A 22,143-nucleotide genomic window follows, 5' to 3' on the forward strand; every position below is an offset into this window, starting at 1 on the left:
GCATGCCACCATGCCTGGCTAATTTTTGTATGTTTTGTAAAGAAGGGGTTTTGCCCTGTTTCCCAGGCTGGTCTCAAACTCCTGGGCTCAAGGGATCCACCCACCTTGGTCTCCCCAAGTGCTGGGATTACATCGCTCTATATAGCAATACAGAGTCTCACTATATCACTCAGGCTGGTCTTGAACTCCTGGGCTCAAGCAATCCTCCTACCTCAGCCTTAGCTGGGACTACAGGTGCACACCACCATTCCTGGCTGATTAAAAAAAATGTGTTAGGGATGGGGTCTTGCTATGTTACCTAGGCTTAGAGTGTTTTATTTCTGATAGCTTTGGTTTATAGCCATCCAACTATCCAGATCTTTTTTCTAAAACACATGGACATGGTGAGCTTTTTCATTTAATTTTTATTTTAGAATCATTTACTTCCCCATCCCAAATTAACTATGAAAATTAACTGTTTTGAAGATGCTATGCCCAAATGTGGAGGTGACTCAGAGCTGGGAAACTCAGGAGCTCTAAGGCGAACCTCCAGACAGGGAAAGTCTGCAACATGGTGACTGAGAGGGTAGTAGAAATTCACTTGCTATTTAACTGTCTCTTGAGATTTATCCTTGGATGACACAGCAAAAGTCCATTCTGAAAGACAGAAGGAGTCAATGAATGAGGTTATTCTGGAAGTGTTTCTTCTGTAGATACTGGCCTTCCCACTTCCTATGAATATCTGTACCCAGACATCACACTGGATCTCAAACCCAAGGCGTCAAAAAGAAAAATTAGCTCCCTTCCCCAGTCAGTTTTTCTTCTGGACCTCACTTAGTGATAAAATCACTTTTTCCCCTGTCACTCAAACCCATGACCCAAGTTCTTCTTTCTTACTCTTTCCCATCCATTCCTTTCTTCTTCCATTTTTCCTCTCTAGAAAAAATCTTTATGATTTCATCCTAGTGATAATTTCTTGAGTGTTACTGAGAGGGGCCTTGTGTTGGGTCCTGGGATCACAGAGACTAGTTGTTCTCAGGACAGGAATAGCCTGCTGTGGACGCGCAGCAGAGAGATGGACCATGGACTGGGCAGTCTGGAAATGCTGCAGGGGGCCAGATGAGCTGGCCTTGAATAGGTGTCAGGTAGAGGATGCAAAGGAGCGATTGCAGGCATCTGTTCAGCTAGTTTCTTTTGAGCGTCTTTCATCTCTCTTGACCTCAAAGCCCTCTGCCTGCATTTAAAGTTCCTGCACTCCTTTACTTGCATTTAAAGTTCTCCACCATCAGGAACAATCTGTGCTCCTAACTTTGTCACCCACACCACAATTTTTTTTTTCTATGAACATTTAACTCCCTTTAAATCATGCTCTTGAATCCTAACGGGAGCTCTTCACATTTCCGCTGTTAAAACCCCACTTCTCCTTCAAGGATTTAAACCCGTTACCTATCTGTCGCTTGTCATTATAATACCTTCAGCAGCTCTCCTAGGGTCGTTCCTCCGCAACGTATACTCCGATTCCAGTTCTTTGTGTTTCTTCCTTTTCCTTCCATTTCAAATTCTTTTAGTGTTAACCAAGTTCCATCCTCATTCTGAATGCACTTCACTGAGGATCCTGTAAGCAAAAGAAAGCCCATTCTTGGATCTACCACCATTCTCTGTGAATTCACCCTAAACCTCTTCATCCTAATTGTGGCCTTCTATCTTTCCCGGTCAAGAGAGACTTCCTCTGTGAGGTGGAAGCAGTAGCAGGGGAGTCTGAAGGCCTCCTCTCTTGGACTGAAGCCAGCCCTAAAGCCTGACTGAGTGGTGAGGGGGTGGGACAGATTTTGCATTCATGTGGTGCCTACATGCAGCAAGGACATGGCTGTCAGTACAGCAGGGCCCATGGGTGACTTCCAGGGGGGAGTGGAGTGATCTGGTTGCCAAAAATACCATGATGTGGAAGAGTCTGGAAATTCCTTCCTAAGAAGTGTTTCTTCTTCTGCAGCCTAGGGTCCATTTCCTGATCAATTATACACCCAGGTATTTTCCTCCCTTCTAGTGAGTCCTTCATCTAGGGATTCCAAAGAGCAGAAGACCAAGGAACTCACCATGTTTCATTTTCTTCTTATATAAAATCCCTTTCGCCTCACCACAGGTCACGGGGAGCTTAGAACAGTGAAAATCCACAGTGTCACTTTTGGGTTTTCCTGAAAGTAGAAGAGAACAGTTTCATGTTATTCAGTCTTCATTCCATCTTCCTTTTGAATTGTCCCCTCCATGAATTCCAGTAATGTACAGGGTATTGGGGAACATTCTCTGGTTAGTTTGCAGGAACTCTTTCATCTCGAGTGGCAAATAAGCTATGTGTACACAGCAGCCTGCAACAAACCACCACCACCGCCACCAACACTACAGCCAACAAAACATTTTAGTAGAACATATAGGGCTTCTTCAGTGAATGTGTCTTAATTTGGAAGTGAATTGGCTGCCACCGAATAGTCTTCTATTCTATAAGCATCCTGCTGATCTCTCTGTGCTGATGGAAGTTGCCTACCTAAAATATTTCTTTGCATTCATGTTGCCAGAGGAAAAAAAAATCTTCATTTATAATCTTATTTCCTGATTCAAATGAAGACTTGGGTGAGTGAGGTGGCTGGCACTGAGGGGATGGTGTCAGTCTTAATTATTTGCTGTTTCTTTTCATTTTATTGCTTCCCTGCTTCTTCCTTGATGAATAAAAGAAAACCCTGGAGAGTTCTGAACTAATTTCCCAGTTGCTCACAGAGCAGTCTGGCAACTCAGAATCCCTGGGTAGAAATCTGGAGTTTAGATTCAGGAGAAGCAGTTGCAAGAGGGTTTAAAATAAATCTCAGCAATTCCTGCTGCCTTCCCCTCCAACCTCACTCTGGGTGAATTCATTAAAGAAAGACAGCAGGGGCTGTTTCTCTGGGGAGAAATGAAGGGGCTGTCCATGTCTTATGTTGAGTTACAGAGGATAGTACACCTAAAATGAGCCTAGGAGAACATCTGGTCCAACTCTCTCCCTTGCCTCAAACGGTTATTGAAAGAGCTAAAGGAAAACAAATGGCAAAACAAGAGCATTGATGGAAAGAGGAAGGAACAGCATCAGTGGTGAAGAAGCCATTCATTTCTCTGGAAAGATACAAGGCAGGTAGAGTCAGACTGAGAAAGGAGGGACGCTGAGAAGTGAAGACGTAATCCCCCCGACAGAACCCTACAGGATGCCTGGCCTCACAGGAGCAGGGGCTGGCAGCAAGGCTAGGCATGGGGGTGGAAGGGAGGGGGGTGTGGGAACTTAGGGTGTGAAAAGCTTTGTTTCAACAGCGGCCCTCTTGCATGGAGGGGCCAGCTCCAACATTTGTCTCTAGACTCTACTCAGTAAATACAGCACAGCAGATGAGAGCGTGTCCTTGGGAGCCAGACTAGGGGGTGGGGAGGGGTGGGGGTGGGAGGAGCTTATAATCCTGGCTCTGCCACTTACTAGAAGGATTACCTAAGTGTGAATTACTGTTATCAAATTTGAGTGGGAAACTTGCTGCCACAGGTTCCTAATGTGAGTGAAAGGCGGAGCTCCAGGTGACTCTGGACCACTATTGCAAACCTTGAGGGAGATTAGCACAGCTATGGGGACCTTCTACAGTTCTCTGTCTCCACAGAAATGTCTTCTCTAATTCCCTGTGGTGAATATAGCTTTAGGGAACACAAATGTCCCAAACACATTCACAAGCTGATGAGGGAGCAGGGGATGGGTTTGGGGGCCACGGGGAGCAAGCTGATGTGCAGAGTCATGGGGACAAGCATCAGTCCCTTCCTTACCCAGTGGAGGCAAGTCATCAAGTGAAGTGGGGCCTTTAGACCCAAGGACTTCCAAAGCCAACTGTCCTATGCCTCAGGGCAGCTTTCTGGCTTGTTCCCAATAGTGCTGAGTTTGGCTCAGTCTCACCTACTCATCTCAGCAGCCAGGCCTTGAAGGATGAAACCCTGCAGCCCCAGGAACCCTGTGGGGGATGCTTGGGGCTCTCTAACATCAGCTGGTTCCTTTGTAAAGGGAGCTGCAGCAGCCGTGGATTTAGGTCCCCATTAGGAAGCATGAGCAAACAACGAGGAACCTGCTGTGAAACGCAAGCAATTAGAGAAGAGAGAGCTCAGAGAAAGGAAAAGCAAGGTGGAGAAAATTAAGAAGAAAAACTGAATCCAGACGAGGAATAGCGGCATGGTAAAAAACGAATTCATAATCCAGAAGATCAACTCTGGGAATTCCTACAGAACGTGGGGAAGAAGCACAAGGTGGAAATTATGCATGGAGAGACCACAGTCCTGGGGAATGATTTGGGAGCTCTATGATGTATACATGAGGGGTGTGGGAAGGGGATGGTGGGGGGTGGAGATGGGGTGGTAAGGGGAAAAGTGATAGTCAAGGAAATAGTAAGAGCAGCAGATGCACTGTGTCATCTATCCTCACACCAATGTGTAAGAACGAGAAGGCAACGACTGTCCCCATTTTATAGATGAGGGACTTGGGCTCAGATGTGGAGAGAGAATTGCCGGTGGTCACCACATTACATGAGGTGGAGCTGGCATTGGAATTGAAACATGCCAGACCCAGTATCTAGCGCTCTTTCCACATCATCAGAAATGCCACGAGACTCCACATCACACAAGCAACAACAGCACAGATACTCTGTGTTTAATGAGAAGTTATGGATAGGGCAGAAGGGAGAAGAAACTGATGCTGAGGGACAACTGTCAACGTTTGCCGGGGCTCCTGCCTCCATCAGTGTTTGAGACAAGGTGGAATGTGGGTTCACGTACATTTTTAGTGTAAAGGAAAAAGGGCTGGAAATTGGAACACACAGGTTGATTTTAGCTCATTCAAGTCTTTTACCCTTTAATTGAATCTGTAAAATGGGCTGATAACACTTACTTATTATGGGAATTAAATGGCAAAATGTAGATCAGAGTGCTTTGCCAACTGTGAAGTAATGTACACATTTATATGTTCATCAGGACCTCTGCATAAAGTTGATGGGTTGTGCCCTGAGCAAGGACTCCATCTTTAAGAGGTGCTCTGATTCATATTAGAAACAGAATCAGTTTATCTGCTTAGTACAACAATCTTCCAGAAGACGGCAGAAAAGGGTTTGGTTTCAAGAATTGGCTGTGACAGATGAGGTAGTGAATTGAGGTAGGGGCACCTTTTTCTAACTCACACACATGCATCAGATGGGCCCAGATACTGGTATTCATAACTTGATGAAGAAGGACCAGCTGTGTGAGGCATGGGGAGCTGGACATACAGCAACGGGCAAGACCCATCCGCTTACTGACCTCACGTGACTTTCGCACAGTGAACAGGCTGTGCACAGATCATTCATCACAGCTAAGTGCCATGAAGACAAAATGCAGGTCTCCACAAGGGCATGTCAGGGAGACCCACCCCCACCTGCTGGGAGAGAGAATGCTTCCCTGTGGAAGTGACATTTAAGGTGAGGTCTGAGGGCAAAGGTCTAATATCCAGAATTTACAAGGAACCTAAACAAATTTACAAGAAAAAAAAAAACAACACCTTTAAAAAGTGGGCAAAGGACATGAACAGACACTTCTCAAAAGAAGACATTTATGCAGCTGATAAACATATGAAAAAAAGCTCCACATCACTGAGCATTAGAGAACTGCAAATCAAAACCACAATGAGATACCATCTCATGCCAGTCAGAATGGCGATTATTAAAAAGTTAAGAAACAACAGATGCTGGCAAAGCTGTGAAGAAATAGGAACACTTTTATACTGTTGGTGATAATGTAAATTAGTTCAACCATTGTGAAAGACCTCGTAGCAATTCCTCAAAGACCTAGAACCAGAAATACCATTTGACTCAGCAAGCAATCCCATTACTGGGTATATACCCAAAGGAATAGAAATCATTCTATTATAAAGATACATGCATGTGTATGTTCACTGCAGCACTATTCACAATAGCAAAGACATGGGTTCAACCTAAATATCCATCAATTATAGACTGGGTAAAGAATATGTGGTACATATACACCACGGAATATTATGCAGCCATAAAAAGGAACAAGGTCATGTTCTTTTCAGGGGCATGATTAGAGCTTGCAGCCATTATCCTCAGCAAACTAATGCAGGAACAGAAAACTAAACACCGCATGTTCTCACTTGTAAGTGGGAGTTAAACAATGAGAACACACGGACACAGGGAGGGGAACAGCACACACTGGGACCTGTCAGGGGAGCAGGAGGGAGAGCACCAGGATAAACAGCTAATGCATGTTGGGCTTAATACCTATGGGATGGGTTGATAGGTGCAGCAAACCACCATGGCACACATTTACCTATGTAACAAACCTGCACATCCCGCACATGTATCCCAGAAATTAAAATAAATTTTTTTAAAGAAAAGGTGAGGTCTGAGGGTGTATAGCAAGGAAAGGGAGGAGGATAAGGGGATTAGCTTTGGGGGTTGGGGGGGGTGAGTGGGGAGGCCCATGTGAGGCGGCACTGAGCAGGAACGAGGTGGCAGCATTCAGTATCTGATGAGCTATGCTGTGAGGAATCAGGCTGGTGTGACCCTAGAGACATGGGTAGGGGTGGTTTATGGGTGTTGGTGACATCCTGTGTCTTGAGTTGCATGCTGGGTATGCGGGTGCTTTTTCTGTGTGTGTGCATCCATCAAGCTGTACTCTTAGGATACATGCACTTTCTGCAAGCACATCCATCAGTGCTACTCAATGCTCCAACCTACGATGGGACAGGGGCTTGATCAGAATCAATGCACTGCTGTCGCCACTGAGGAGTCTAGCTATGAAAACAGTGTGCTTAGCGTCACAGTTAGTTTACAAGCTCCTTATTCTCATAGAACTGCAACCAACATGCTTGTAGATGACACCAGTCTGGGGTTCCCACCTTGGGTAGCACCTACTATACTTCGATAATGAATAAAAAGGGCCAATGTGGCTGGAGACTAAAAAAGGAAGAGAGGGTGACAAGAAATGACGCTGAAGAAGTGAGGTACAAAAGCAGAAGAAAAATAAATGCAAGAAGAGGAGCGGGAGGGAGAGGACAGAGATGCAGAGAGGCCCGAGGGAAAGAGAGGCTGAAGCAAGCCCAGGGTCCCAACCAACACGGGAAAAGGAACGAGAACACTGTCAGGCTGTGCTTGAATAAGGGTTTCCTTTAATTCCTAGAATGGAAGACATAGAAGTTTATTTTAGAACTTGACTTAAAGGTTTAGTGATCATCCTTAATCATTTTTGGGTCTTTGTACAGCTCTGTGTTAAAGAATCCTTCCAAGTATGGAAATAGCCACCATGCACAAGTGGGTGGGGTAGGCTGGCAGCACTCCTGATGCACCCAATTCAGCTGGTACCCATGAGGGTGGAGAACAACTTCGGAGGAGAAGGACAAGGATGGTGGAAGAAGCGAGAGAGAAGGAGACAGCGGGTGGAGCCTGCAGCAGAGGCCAGGGCTCTGGGGAACCCAAGTGGGAGGCGCTGTGGCTTGCTTGCTTACTTCTTCAGTGAATATTTTTCTGAAATTTCCTTTTTGAACTTGAACAGATATCTTTTTCCTTTTTCTTTTCTAAAAACAGAATTAATAATCACTTATAGCTACAAACGTAGCTTTATAAGACTCATATGTTAACAATCTTAAAGTATTTTTTCCTGTTTTTCTACCAGTTTGGAGAGACAAGTTACATATGAGTCCTTGTGAAAGGACTTCCTTGCAGCATTGACTCAGGAAATACAGCAAGCTCATGTTAAAAGACAGAAAAACTAAAAATACTACAGAAGCCAAATTTCCACTAATTAATATATATCAATACATTTACTACAAATACTAGAATAAAGGGATGTACAGGAGTCCCCCCTTATCCACAGGGCATAAGTTTCAAGCCCTCTAGTGGATGCCTGAAACCATGGGCAGTGGACACCCCTGCAGATACTATGATTCTTCAATCTGATAACCAAGACAGCTACTAAGTGATTGATGGGTGTGCTGCGTATACAGCAAGACACACTGGATCAAGAGATGATTCACATCCCCAAGTGGGATACAGCAGGATGGTGCAAGACCGTCATGCTATTCAGAACAGCACATGATTTTTAACTTACAAATTGTTTATTTCTGGAACTTTCCATTTAAGATTTTCAAACTGCAGTTGACTCCAGGTAACTGAAATCACGGAACAAAAAACTGCTTATAAAGGGGGGCTACTGTATGGCCTTATAAATATCACATAGGAAGGGCTTTTTAAGGAGGAAGTAATGGGCATAAAGCAGTGGTTAACACTGGCTGATTTTGCTCTCAGGGATATCTGGCAATGTTTGGAAATCTTTTTGTTTGTCAGGACTGGGAAGCAGGTGCTACTGGCATCTAACGCGTAGAGGCCAGAGATGTTGCTAAACATCCGATGACACACAGGACAGCCTCCGAAGCAAAGAATTATTCAGTCCAAAATGTCAATAATACCAAGATTGAGAAACTCTGGCATAAACCATACTGCTAAAGGTAAACTGATGTGTCTATCTACCTAAGCAGATGGCTCCACAACCAAAAGCTTCTTAAGTTCAAAGACAGAAACAAAATTAGAAAAACTGCAATAATTATAACAAAGGGTTAATCTCCCTAACTGATTAAACAAAAAAATGGCTAGTCCTATAGAAAAATGGGCAAATTCAAACAGATGACCCTCAAAAGAAAAATTTCCAATGTCAAATTTATTTAAAAAACAGGTAAATTGGTAAAGGTAGGCTAGGTAATGCTGTGGTAATTCACGATGCTCCACAGGTGTCAACAAACTATGGTCTAAGGGCCTAATTGGCCTACTGCCTGTTTATGTAAATAAAGTTTTATTGGAATACAGCCACACCCATTTGTCTATGTATTTGCCTCTGGCTGCTGTCACGCTACAAAGGCGGAGTTGAGTAGGTGCATCTTCTGGTCCTTTTTGGAAAAAAATTGCCAAGCTCTGGTTTACAATGACAAAGGTTTACTTCTCTCTCATGCTGTTTGTTCATCATAAATTAGATGAGGCTCAGCCCTACATCACTGACACACATGGCTCCTGCAGACAGAGCAGCCTCTGTCTTAGAACATTCCTGGTCTTGGGCAGAGAGATAGGAGACAAAGGGGCTTTTAAAGCCTTGGCCTGAAAGTGGCTCTCTAACTTGGGTCCACATTTCTTTGGCTAAGTTATCACATGGGCATTCCTGGGTCCATAGGGCAGGGCTGTGGACTTCTGAGGAGGTGGGGCACTGGAACCCTGGAGAACTGTAATACAACCTACCACAGCATGTTCGATCACCTGCCTAGTGCAAAGAAATTCAAAGGGAAACACCAGTGGAATATCACTCTCCACCTTTGGCAGTCATTATAGACACAACTTGTTATCTCTAGTGTTGGTGAAAGTGGAGGGAAAAGGTGTCTGTATGATGTTAAAGGGAGTATAAACAGATAATTTAGGCAATTTGACAACAAATATGTCCTAATATAAAAATGAAGACTTGACCAAGCAACTTCACTTCTAGAAATGAAACATTAAAAAATAATCTTGCAAATGCGTCCACTTTGAGGATTGGTGCCACTTCCAAGACTGGGTTGGCCAGAACCAGAAAGGAGTCTCCCAAACTCAAGAGAGCAGTGGTGACTCTAATAATAGAAATGAAAACAGCAGACACTGGGGAGTGGTCATGTAAATCCACGTGGCAAACCCAAGGTGAACAGCACCCCGAGAACAGTTCTTCCAACAACCACTGTCACATCAGCAGATCCATGCTCTGTCTTCATGTCCCTCTTGTCTGTACATCTCCCTCCTTCTACTATCGACTTTACATATCTATCTGACCCTGCATGCTCCAAGAGACCCTCATACATTGAGCTATTCAAATAGCAGATTTCATCATTAGTCTTACCTTTCGATCTGGACTTTTGGGCGCATTCAGTTCTTGCCTTTTGGATGCTTGTCATGACCTTTGAGTTCCAGATTGAGTCATCTATCCTTCCAGTCACCTTATCCACCACTTGGAGCTTCTCTTTGATGCCACGCCCAGGTGAGGTTGCCACTGGACCAAACAGACTTGTAAATAGTTTAGTGAGCTCCCTTCTCATGTTCCCAGCCCCTACCCTTTCAGGAGTTATCTTGCAATTTCTCTACATTTCTCTCTTTTCTTGTGTGTATCTTTCTTCTCCCCCAGTCTCACAATACTTCCTTCTGTTTCTCTTTTTCAAGTCCTCATTTTGTTTAGGAATTATAGGTGTATCAATTAGAATGCAAGCTCCACTACTGTAAGGATTTGTGTCTGTCTTTCTCACTGCTGAGTTCCTAGGACCTAGGACACATACCCGGCCCACACCTTATACTCCATTGCTGAATGAATGTTTAATAGGCATTAAATTTTTGAAAATATTAAATGTATTTTTCTTTTGTTTTTATTTCAATAGCTTTTGGGGTACAAGTGGTTTTCGGTTACATGGATGAATTATATAACGCTGAAGTCTGAGACTTCAGTGCACTCTTCATCTGAGTAGTGTACATTGTACCCAATACATGGTTTTTTATTGCTCTTCCTCCCTCCCACTTCTGAGTTTCCATAATCCATTATATCACTCTGTATGCCTTTGAGTACTAATATCTTAGCTTCCACCTATAAGTGAGAACATACAGTATTTGGTTTTCTATTCCATTTCCTCACTTAGAATAATGGCCTCCAGCTCCATTTAAGTTGCTGCCAAAGACATTATTTCATTCTTTTTTATGGCTGAGTAGTACACCATGGTGTATATATACTATATATTCTTTACATATTCATTGGTCAATGGGCACTCAGGTTGGTTCTGTATCTTTACAATTGTGAATTATGTAGCAATAAACATGTGTGCAGATGTCTTCTTGATATCATGATTTATTTTCCTTTGGGTTGATACCTAGTAGTGGGGTTGCTAGACTGAATGGTAGTTCTACTTTTAGTTCTTTAAGAAATCTCCATACTGTTTTCCATAGAGGTTGTACTAATTTGCACTCCCACCAGCAGTGTATAAACATTCCCTTTTCACCACATCCTTGTCAACATCTATTTTTTTTTTCTTGTCTTTTTAATAATGGTCATTCTTGCAGGAGTAAGGTGGTATCTCGTTGCGGTTTTAATCTGCATTTCCCTGATGATTAGTGATGTTGAGCATTTTTTCGGACGTTTTTTGGCCATTTGCATATCTTCTTTTGAAATATGTCTATTAATGTCCTTTGCCCACTTTTTGATGGGATTTTTTTTTTCCTGTAATGTTTGAGTTTCTTGTAGATTCTTGAGTAGATTCTTGTAGATTTCTTGAGTTTGTTGGATGCATAATTTGCAAATATTTTCTCCCATTCTGTGTGTCTGTTTACTCTGATGATTATTTCCTTTCCTACAAAGAAGTTTTTCAGTTTAATTTAAGTCCCATTTATTTATTTTTGTTTCTGTTGCATTTGCTTTTGGGGTCTCAGTCATGAATTCTTTGCTTAGGTCAATGTCCAGAAGAGTTTTTCGTAGGTTTTCTTACAGAATTTTTCTGGTTTCAGGTCTTAGGTTTAAATTTTTGATCCATCTTGAGTTGATTTTTGTGTCAGGTGAGAAATAGGGATCCAGTTTCATTCTTCTACATGTGGCTAGCCAGTTTTCCCAGCACCATTTATTAAATAGGGTGTCATTTCCCCAATTTATGTTTTCGTATGCTTTGTCAAAGATCAGTTGGTTGTATTTGGCTTTATTTCTGAGTTCTCTATTCTATTTCATTGGTCTATGTATCACTTTTATAACAGTATCATGCTGTTTTGGTAACTATATCCTTGTAGTATAATTTTAAATCTGGTAATGTGATGCCTCCTGATTTGTTCTTTTTGCTTAGGATTGTTTTGGCTATGCAGGCTCTTTTTGGTTCCATATGAATTTTAAAATTATTTTTTCTAATTCTGTGAAAGATGATGTTGGCATTTTGATAAGAATTGCATTCAATCTGTAGATTGCCTTGGGCAGTATGATCATTTTCATATTGATTCTTCCAATCCATGAGCATGGGATATGTTTCTATATGTTTGTGTCATCTATGATTTCTCTCAGCAGTGTTTTGAAGTTCTCCCTGTAGAGATCTTTCATCTTTTTGGATAAGTATATTCCTAGGTATTTTATTTTATTTTGTTGAAGTTGTTGTAAAAGGGATTGAGTTCTTTATTTGATTCTCAGCTTGGTCCCTGTTGGTGTATAGCGTTGCTAATTTGTGTATATTTGATTTAGTAACCTGAGACTTTACTAAATTCATTTATCAAATCTAGGAGTCTTCTGAAGGAGTCTTTAGAGTTTTCTAGGTATATGATCATATCATTAATGAACAGCGATACTTTGACTTCTTTTCCAATTTGGATGTCATTTCTTTCTTTCTCTTGCCCAATTGTTCTGGCTAGGACTTCTAGTACTATGTTGAATAGAAGTGATGAAAGTGGGCATCCTTGTCTTGTTCCAGTTCTCAGGGGGAATGCTTTAGGCTTTTTCTCATTTAGTATCACATTGACTGTGGGTTTGCCATATATGGCTTTTATAATTTTGAGGTAAGCCCCTTCTATGCCTAGTTTGTTGAGGATCTTTATCTAAAGGGATGCTGGATTTTATCAAATGTTTTTTCTGCATCTATTGAAATGATCTATGGTTCTAAATCCTGTTTTTGTGATGTACCACATTTATTGACTTGCATGTGTTAAACCATCCCTAAATCCCTGGGATTAAATCCACTTGATCATTGTGTATTATATTTTTGATGGGCTGCAGGATTCAGTTAGCTAGTATTTTGTTGAGGATTTTTGCAACTACGTTCATCAGGGATACTGGTCTGTTGTTTCTTTATCATGTCCTTTCCTGGTTTTGATATCAGGGTGACACTGGCTTCACAGAATGAGTTAGGGGATTCCCTCCTAACCTTTTGGAATAGTTTCAGTAGTATTGGCACCAATTCTTCTCTAAATGTCTGGTAGAATTCAGCTGTGAGTGCATCTGGCTCTGGGCTTTTTGTTGTTGCTGTTGGCACTTTAAAAATTACTAATTCAACCTCACTGCTTCTTATTGGTTGTTCATGGTTTCTATTTATTCCCGATTTAATCTAGGAGGGATGTATGTTTCCAGGAATTTATTCATTTCCTTTAGATCTTTCTAGGTTTGTGCATAGAGGTGTTCGCAGTAGTCTTGAATGATCTTTTGTATTTCTCTGATGTCAGTCATAATGTCTCCAGGTTCATTTCTAGTTTGAGTTTATATGAAACTTCTCTCTTCTTTTTTTGGTTATTCTAGCCAATGTTCTATCCATTTTATTTATCATTTCAAAGAACCAGCTTTTTGTTTCATTGATTTTTTTAAGTTTTTGTGTCAACTTTATTTGGTTCTGCTCTCATCTTTCTTTTTTTCTGCTAGCTTTGGGTTTCTCTAGTTCCTTGAGACGTGACATTAGGTTGTCAGTTTGTGATCTTTCAGAATTTTTGATGTAGGCATTTAGTGCTATAAACTTTCCTCTTAAAAGCAGTGCTTTTGCTGTATCCTAGAGGTTTTGTTAATTTATGTCACTGTTACCATTCATTTCAAATAATTTTTAAATTTCCATCTTAATTTCAGTGTTAACCAATAAATCATTCAGGAGCAGGTTATTTAATTTCCATTTATTTGTATGGTTTTGAAAGTTCCTTTTGGAGTTGATTTCTAGTTTTATTTCACTGTGGTCTGAGGAGATACTTGATATAATTTCAGTATTTTTCTTCCAAAAACAATCCTCAAAAACGGGATACATGTGCAGAATGTGCAGGTTTGTTACATAAGTATACATGTGTCATGGTGGTTTGCTGCACTTATTGACCCCCACTAAGTTCCCTCCCCTCACCCCTCACCCCCTAACAGACCCTGGTGTGTGTTGTTCCCCTCTCTGTGTCCATTTGGTCTCAATGATCAACTCCCACTTATGAGTGAGAACATGTGGTATTTGGTTTTGTGTTCCTGTGTTAGTTTGCTAAGGATGATGGCTTCCAGCTTCACCCATGTACCTGCAAAGGACATGATCTCATTACTTTTCATGGCTGCATAGTATTCTATGGTGTATATGTACCACATTTTCTTTACCCAGTCTATCATTGATGGGCATTTCAGTTGGTTCCATGCCTTTGCTATTATAAATACTGCTGCAATAAACGCACATGCTCCTGTGTCTTTATAATAGAATAATTTATATTCCTTTGGGTATATACCCAGTAATGAGATTGCTGGGTCAAATGGTATATCTGGTTCCAGATCCTTGAGGAATTACTATACTGTCTTCCACAATGATTGAACAAATTCACATTCCCACCAACAGTGTAAAAGCATTCTTATTTCTCCACGGCCTCAACAGTATCTGTTGTTTCCTGATCTCTTAATAATTGCCATTCTGACTGGCATGAGATAGTATCTCATTGTGGTTTTGATTTGCATTTCTCTGATGATCAGTGATGTTGAGGTTTTTTTCCATATGTTTGTTGGCCATGTAAATGTCTTCTTTTGAGAAGTGTCTGTTCATATCCTTTGCCTACTTTTTGATGGGGTTGTTTTTTTTTTCTTGTAAATAGGTTTAAGTTCCTTGTAAATTCTGGATATTAAACCTTTGTCAGATGGGTGAATTGCAAAATTTTTCTCCCATTCTGTAGGTTGCCTATTCACTCTAATGCTGGTTTCTTTTGCTGTGCAGAAGTTCTTTAGTTTAATCAGATCCCATTTGTCAATTTTGGCTTTTCTTGCAACTGTTTTTGGTGTTTTTGTCATGAAGACTTTGCCCACACCTATGTCTTGAATGGTATTGCCTTGGTTTTCTTCTAGGATTTTTATGGTTTTGGGTTTTACATTTACATCTTTAATTCATCTTGAGTTAATTTTTGTATAAGGTGTGAGGAAGGGGTCCAGTTTCAATTTTCTGAATATGGCTAGCCTGTTTTCCTGGCATTAATTATTAAATGGGGAATCCTTTTGCCATTGCTTGTTTTTGTCAGGTTTGTCGAAGATCAGATGGTTGTAGATGTGTGGTGTTATTTCTGAGGTCTCTGTTCTGCTCCATTGGTCTAAATGTCTGCTTTGGTACTAGTACCATGCTGTTTTGGTTACTGTAGCCTTGTCATATAGTTTAGGGTCAGGTAGTGTGATGCCTCCAGCTTTGTTCTTTTTCCTTAGGATTGTCTTGGCTATATGGAATCTTCTTTGATTCCATATTGAATTTAAAACAGTTTTTTCTAATTCTGTGATGAATGTAGAGACAACATTCCAGAATCTCTGGGACACAGCTAAAGCAGTGTTAAGAGGGAAACTTATAGTACTAAATGCCCATGTCAGAAAGCTAGAAAGATCTCAAATTGACACCCTAACATCACAATGAAAAGAACTAGAGGCTGGATGTGGTGGCTTATGCCTGTAATCCCAGCACTTTGGGAGGCCAAGGCAGGTGGATCACCTGAGGTCGGGAGTTCGAGACCCACCTGACCAATATGGAGAAACCCCATCTCTACTAAAAATACAAAATTAGCTGGGTGTGGTGGCGCATGCCTGTAATCTCAGCTACTCAGGAGGCTGAGGTAGGAGACTCTCTTGAACCCAGGAGGTGGAGGTTGCAGTGAGCCGAGATTGCGCCATTGCACTCCAGCCTGGACAACAAGAGTGAAACTCCATTACAAAAAAAAAAGAGGTAGAGAGGCAAGAGCAAACTAATCCAAAAGTCAGCAGAAAGCAAGAAATAGCTAAGATCAGGGAAGAACTGAAGGAGAGAGAGACATGAAAAACTCCTCTCAAAAAATCAATGAATCCAGGAGCTGGTTTTTTGAAAAAATTAACAAAATAGACCATTAGCCAGATTAATAAAGAAGAAGAGAGAGAAGAATCAAATAGACACAATAAGAATGATAAAAGGGATATAATCACTGGTCCCACAGAAATACAAACTACCATCAGAGAATACTATAAACACCTCTACACAAATAAACTAGAAAATCTAGAAGAAATGGATACATTTCTGGACTCATACACCCTACTATGACTAGACCAGGAAGAAGTTGAATCCCTGAATAGACCAATAACAGCTCTGAAATTGAGGCAGTACTTAATAGCCTACCAACCAAAAAAAGCCCAGGACCAGAAAGATTCACAGCTGAATTTTTTTGTTTCTTATTCTGTAACTAACACAGTTTGTACCCTGGAGTAGACACATGCATTCAGGCATGCAAGCAAAAAAAAAAAAAAATTCTACCAGAAATACAAAGAGGAGCTGGTACCATTCCTTCTGAAACTATTACAAACAATTGAAAGGAGGGACTCCTCCTTAACTCATTTTATGAATCCAGCATCATTCTGATACCAAAACTGGGAAGAGACAAAAAAAGAAAATTTCAGGGCAATATCCCTGATGAACATCAATACAAAAGTCCTCAATAAAATACCGGCAAGCTGAATCCAGCAGCACATCAAAAAATTTATCCACCTTGATCAAGTCAGTTTCATCTCTGGGATGCAAGACTGCTTCAACATATGCAAATCAATAAATGTAAACAAAGAGAACCAAAGATATACACCACATAATTATCTTGATAGATGCAGAAAAGACCTTTGATAAAATTCAACATCCCTTCATGTTAAAAACCCTCAATAAACTAGGTATTGATGGAACATATTTCAAAATAATAAGAGCTATTTATGACAAACTCATAGCCATATCATATTAAATGGGTAAGAGCTGGAAGCATTCCCTTTGAAAACCAGTACAAGACAAGGATGCCCTCTCTCACCACTCCTATTCAACGTAGTATTAGAAGTTCTGACCAGGGTAATCAGGCAAGAGAAAGATATGAAGAGTATTCAAACAGGAAGAGAGAAAGTCAAGTTGTCTCTGTTTGCAGATGACATGATTATATATTTAGAAAACCCCATCATCTCAGCCCAAAAACTTCTTGAACTGATAAGTAACTTCAGCAAAGTCTCAGGATACAAAAATAAAAGTGTAAGAATCACAAGCATTACTTTACACCAACAAAAGGCAGAGAGCCAAATCATGATGAACTCCCATTAACAATTACCACAAATATAATAAAATAGCTAGGAATATAGCTAACAGAGGATGTGAAGGACCTCTTCAAGAAGAACTACAAACCACTGGCTCAAGGAAATAAGAGAGGACACAAACAAATGGAAAAACATTCCATCTTCATGGATAAGAAGAATCAATATCTTGAAAATGGCCATACTGCCCAAAGTAATTTATAGATTCAATGTTATTTCCATCAAACTATAATTTCAATTTATAAAAATTTACTGAGACTTGTTTTGTGGCCTATCATATGGTTTGTCTTGGAGAATGTTCCATGTGCTGATGAGAAGAATGTAATCTTCTGTAAATATTTATTAGGTCTATTTGTTCTAGAGTGTAGTTTACATCTATTGTTTCTTTGTTGATTTTCTGTCTCAATGATCTCTCTGGTGCTGACAGTGGAATATTGAAGTTCCCCACTATTATTGTGTTGTTGTCTATCTCTTTTCTTAGGTCTAGTGGTAAATGTCATGAATCTGGGAACTCGAGTGTTAGCTACATATAAATTTAGGATTGTAATATCTTCCTGTTGGATTGATCCTTTTATCATTATATAATGACCTTTGTTTTTTGTTTCTCTTTTTTACTGTTGCTGCTGTTTTATCTAAGAAAAGTTTTATCTGTTTTATCTAAGGAAAAAGTTTTATCTGTTTTATCAAAACCAAACCTGTTTGCTTTGGTTTCCATTTGCATGGAATATCTTTTTTCACCCTTATATCTTGAATTTATATGGGTCCTTATGTGTTAAGTGAGTCTCTTGAAGATAGCAGATACTTGGTTTGTGATTTTGTATCCATTCTGCCAATCTGTATCTTTTAAGTGGAGCATTTAGGCCCATTTATGTTGAACATTAATATCAAGATGTGAGGTACTGTTTCAGTCATCATGTTAATTGTTACCTACACACTCTGTTTTCTTCATTGTGTTATTTATAGACCTTGTGAATTTTATGCTTTCAAGAGTTTGTATTTTGGTGCATATCAATCTTTTGTTTCAAGATTTAGAACTCCTTTTGGCATTTCTTATAAAGCTGGTCTGGTAGTGACAAATTCTCTCAGCATTTGTTTGTCTAAACATGACTTTATTTCTCCTTCATTCATAAAACTTACTTTTGCCAGATACAAAATTCTTGGCTGAGAGTTATTTATTCTGTTTAAGGAGACTAAAGATAAGACTCCAATCCCTTCTAGCTTGTAAGGTTTCTGCTGAGGAAGTATATATTTTTCATTCTTGCAAATAGTAAAGATTTCCCTGACTATTACATCAATAGGTTTCAGGTGGAGGGAAGATGCTGGCTAGAACTGAGAAGCCATGCTCAGTTGAGGCCATTTTGGCAAGCTTAGACAAAATCCTGAAGCACAGTATTTGTGGGGAGCAAAGAGGAATTTGTAAATTCCAAAAATTACCCGTACCTATCAAAAGAAAACTTTGGAGGTCTGAATGTCAAGTTTTCCTATAAGTCATTGGTAGTAAATACTCAGAAAATGACAGAGAGTATGTTTCCTCCAGCCTAGGGAGGCAGTGGAGTGGGGAACTAGGAAGAAGAGGCCAGGGAGGAGAAGGCCAAGCAGGCAGATATGACTTTCCTTCCAGGCCAGACCCCAAGATTGAGGGATGCTGGGAACAAGCAGAAAAATTAGAGGGATTTCCAAAGCAGCGAGCCTCATGTCCTAATTCATGTTTGGCAGCTGGGACAAGATCCCTTCCCAGGCTGGCTCCCATAAAGGCACAGAATCCAAGAGAATCCCCACTGACTAGCATATCTCAGGCCCTTTGTAAATAATTTTGAGCAAAGGAACAAAGAAAAAGGGGTCAGGTGCAGTGGCTCACACCTGTATCCCAGAATTTTGGGAGGTTAGGGCAAGAGGATCACTTGAGGCCAGGATTTCAAGACCAGCCTGGGCAACATAGCAAGACCTGGTCTCTAAAAAACATTTACAAAATAAATTTTAAAAAATAAGAAGGGAAAAAGTAAGGAACAGAGAAAGGGAAGAGGGAGAGAATACAGTAGAGAAAAAGAAAAGTGGGATGAAGCAGAGTAACCAGAAAAATGAAGCTTTTTTGTTTCTTATTCTGCAAGTGATGCAGTTTGTGCACTGGAATAGAAACATGCATGTAGACATGCAAGCAAGCATGGGTTGGCTGAGGTAGTTCTGAACACTCTATGACTCCAAATCTAATCCCAGTTTGGAACTGAAAGTCTGAATCTTGCTTGGGGATTTAGGTTTCTTGTGCTTATTCTTCTGGGCTCTGACCCTAGACAGGAAACAATCCTAATCTCAAAATTGTCTGATGTCTCCTGTCCACCTCAACCCCATTCCCTCCCTATGATAAGAGAAAAGAAGGCTAGGTATAAACCAAGTTGGTGTTAGGTTCTCTCTTCCTTTGTGGGGGAGTCTACTGATGAGGTGGCCTAGGGGACAAGTTTGGGGCTGGCTGTGTTCCAGGCACAACTGAGTGGCCATGTGGCTGGAGAGGAGGTCATGCCAGCTGGTCAGGTGAAGGCCTTGATAAACACCAAAGGAGTAACCACTTCACTTTTCTTGCTTACCTCTTGGGAGTTTTTTTTTCTGTTTTCTTTTTGAACTTGACTGACCATATTCTTTTCTCCTTTCTTCTAAAAAAGAAAAAAGTCCCACATCTTTTATGGCTACAAATATTGATCTATAAACCTGTAATGTCAATACTTCTTTAAGTAATTTTTTTCCTGTTTTCCCATCACTTTGAGAATGCAAGAAAACCATGAGACCTATGTGAAAAAAGTACTCCATTTTACCTGGAAATTGAATTTGGGGATTGAATGAAGATGGATCAGAAATACACTAGAGAACTAACATTTAAAATATGTCATTAAAAATTTTTTGGGGGGACAGAATCTTGTTCTGTTATGCAGGCTGGGGTGCAGGGGCATAATCTCAGCTCACTCCCATCTCTGCTTGCTGGGTTCAAGTGATTCTCACACCTCAGCCTCCTGAGTAGCTGGCATAACAGGTATGCACCCCCAGGCTAATTTTTGTATTTTTAGTAGAGACGGGGTTTCACCGTGTTGGCCAGGCTGGTCTTGAACTCCTGGCCTCAAGTGATCCTCCTGCCTCAGCCTCCCAAGGTGCTGGGATTACAGGCATGAGCCACTGTGCTGAGCCAGCACCATAATCCTAATGGTTACAGCACACTGCTTTTAGAAAAGTCCAGGAACTTTTCTATGTTGAAAAAAAGTTAAATCATGATTTTAAAAAGCATAAGGCCTTTTCTGGCTTGGATGTCTTTTATGGCCTAGAATGGCATAATAACAGTAAGGTAACATCAGTCCACACCACAGAGACCAAATAGTTTCTTCTTTATGCTTATGCTCTGTCCTGGGAGATTTTCCCAAAGACAGTTTATTTCTGTTATCCATAGGATCTTGGAAGTAATGAGAAAGTAATTTTTGAATAAGCAGTTTTCTATTGGGCTATAGTGAATTGACAAAGGTTTGACAGTATTCTTTCTGCCCCTTCCTTTCTATGGAGAATGATGGCTCCTGAAAAGAGTTCCTGGGGACCAGGATGTTAATCCTGTGGCAGCCAGCCCTTACCCAGGGGATCTTGAAAAAACCCATTAATCCTTTCTATGTCTCTATTTCCTCATCTGTTAAATTGGAATAAGTCATTCAATCTTCTCCAAGGGTGGTTGTGAGAATAAAATAAAATTATCTATGAGAAAAGTTGAAATACTACTATATAAGCCAGTGCAATAGGAGAAACTGTTAAAAATGATCATTTAGATTTTAAGGTGTTAAAATTTAATCAATTTTCCTGACAATAATTAGATACTTGTTTGAAAATCACATTTGTCATATGAGAGTTCTGTGATTTTTGTGACAATGACCACATCACCAGCGAACAGAAGAATATCCAGCTGTTTTCTCCTCTCTAAGGATAGTGGTATCAACTTACTTCAGAAATGTGAATAATGGTAGTGATGGTGAGGGATTAATTAACAGGCACAATTTTACCAGCATGTGCCCACAACTCCACCAGTTATACAAGCCCAGTCATAGTGTTATATGTATGTTTGTAATGAGTTTTTCGCTTCTCAATTTTCCCAGAAAGGCCACATGAGAAATACGGAGATTGGAATTCTAGGAAAAAGCTTGATCCAGGGATTGGATCAAGCTGTACTTTCAGTACAGTACCATGAATATACTTAGGACAGTCATTCTCAGTAATGGTGATACTGATGCCAAGAGCGGAAAAACTCATTCTTGAGTGTTGAGAAATCTTATAAAGTGCAGATATACACACATACATATGGACACAATATAAAGGACATACATTTGTAGTAGTAAAATATCATGGGAAGGGTCTTGATTAAGAAAAAAAATCCAGAAGGGCTCTCTAGCACAGTGATAATGAAAAAAAAAAGTTAAGAAATATTGCCTTAGTGTAAAACAACTCTGAATTTAGATTCCTGGTGACTGTACTCTGAGACTAGTGATCTCCAAGTTTTACCTTGTGTGACCCTTGATGGTGTGCTAGGTGTCTTCTGGGACCTCTTTCCTTCATTCATTTTTGAAGTGTCATCAGTAATCTCTGGAAAACAAAAGATCTTAGTAAATGCCCCTTGAGAAGCTCCATGGAGAATCTCCCAGACACCCAGGAAGGCCCTTGCACACTTTGAAGTTGAGTGTCCTGGAGGCTCCAGGTCTTACCCTCTTAAGAATGCATCTACCAAGAGATTTGGTGCCGCTCATGACACTGTGCCTGTCTGCCACTCAGGGGAGGGGCAGACCACAGTTGGTTAGCAGTGGTTACTCCACCAATGAAGACATCCACAATGGGGTAGAGCCATCTGAACCCTTTGGCCAGAGTCTCTCAAAGTAAGGTCTGTGAGCCCCTAAAGGGTCCCTCAAACCTTTTCAGAAAATTTGCAAGGTCAGAGTTGTTTTCATAATAAGATGTTATCCGCCTTTTTCACTATTTCAACCTTTGTACAGATTGAGCAAGAGCAATGGCGGATGAAACTGCTGGTGCCTTAGGACACATCAAAGCAGT

The 22,143-nt window shown here is 40.6% G+C and overlaps 1 protein-coding gene across 1 annotated transcript in view; it reads right to left on the reverse strand.

The window, feature by feature from the left end:
- Nucleotides 1-386: 386 nt before the first annotated feature.
- The window catches only part of SP110 (SP110 nuclear body protein), a 45,770-nt gene continuing 24,013 nt past the window's right edge, over nucleotides 387-22,143 (reverse strand). Inside the window, 6 exon segments of the mRNA XM_011951977.1 lie at nucleotides 387-636; nucleotides 1,452-1,594; nucleotides 2,073-2,171; nucleotides 7,517-7,585; nucleotides 9,919-10,068; nucleotides 21,601-21,681. Coding sequence (XP_011807367.1) covers nucleotides 577-636; nucleotides 1,452-1,594; nucleotides 2,073-2,171; nucleotides 7,517-7,585; nucleotides 9,919-10,068; nucleotides 21,601-21,681 — 602 coding nt within the window. The 3' untranslated portion in view covers nucleotides 387-576.

Source organism: Colobus angolensis, unplaced genomic scaffold (genome assembly GCF_000951035.1).
Source record: "Colobus angolensis palliatus isolate OR3802 unplaced genomic scaffold, Cang.pa_1.0 Scaffold33, whole genome shotgun sequence".
NCBI classification, from domain to species: domain Eukaryota; kingdom Metazoa; phylum Chordata; class Mammalia; order Primates; family Cercopithecidae; genus Colobus; species Colobus angolensis.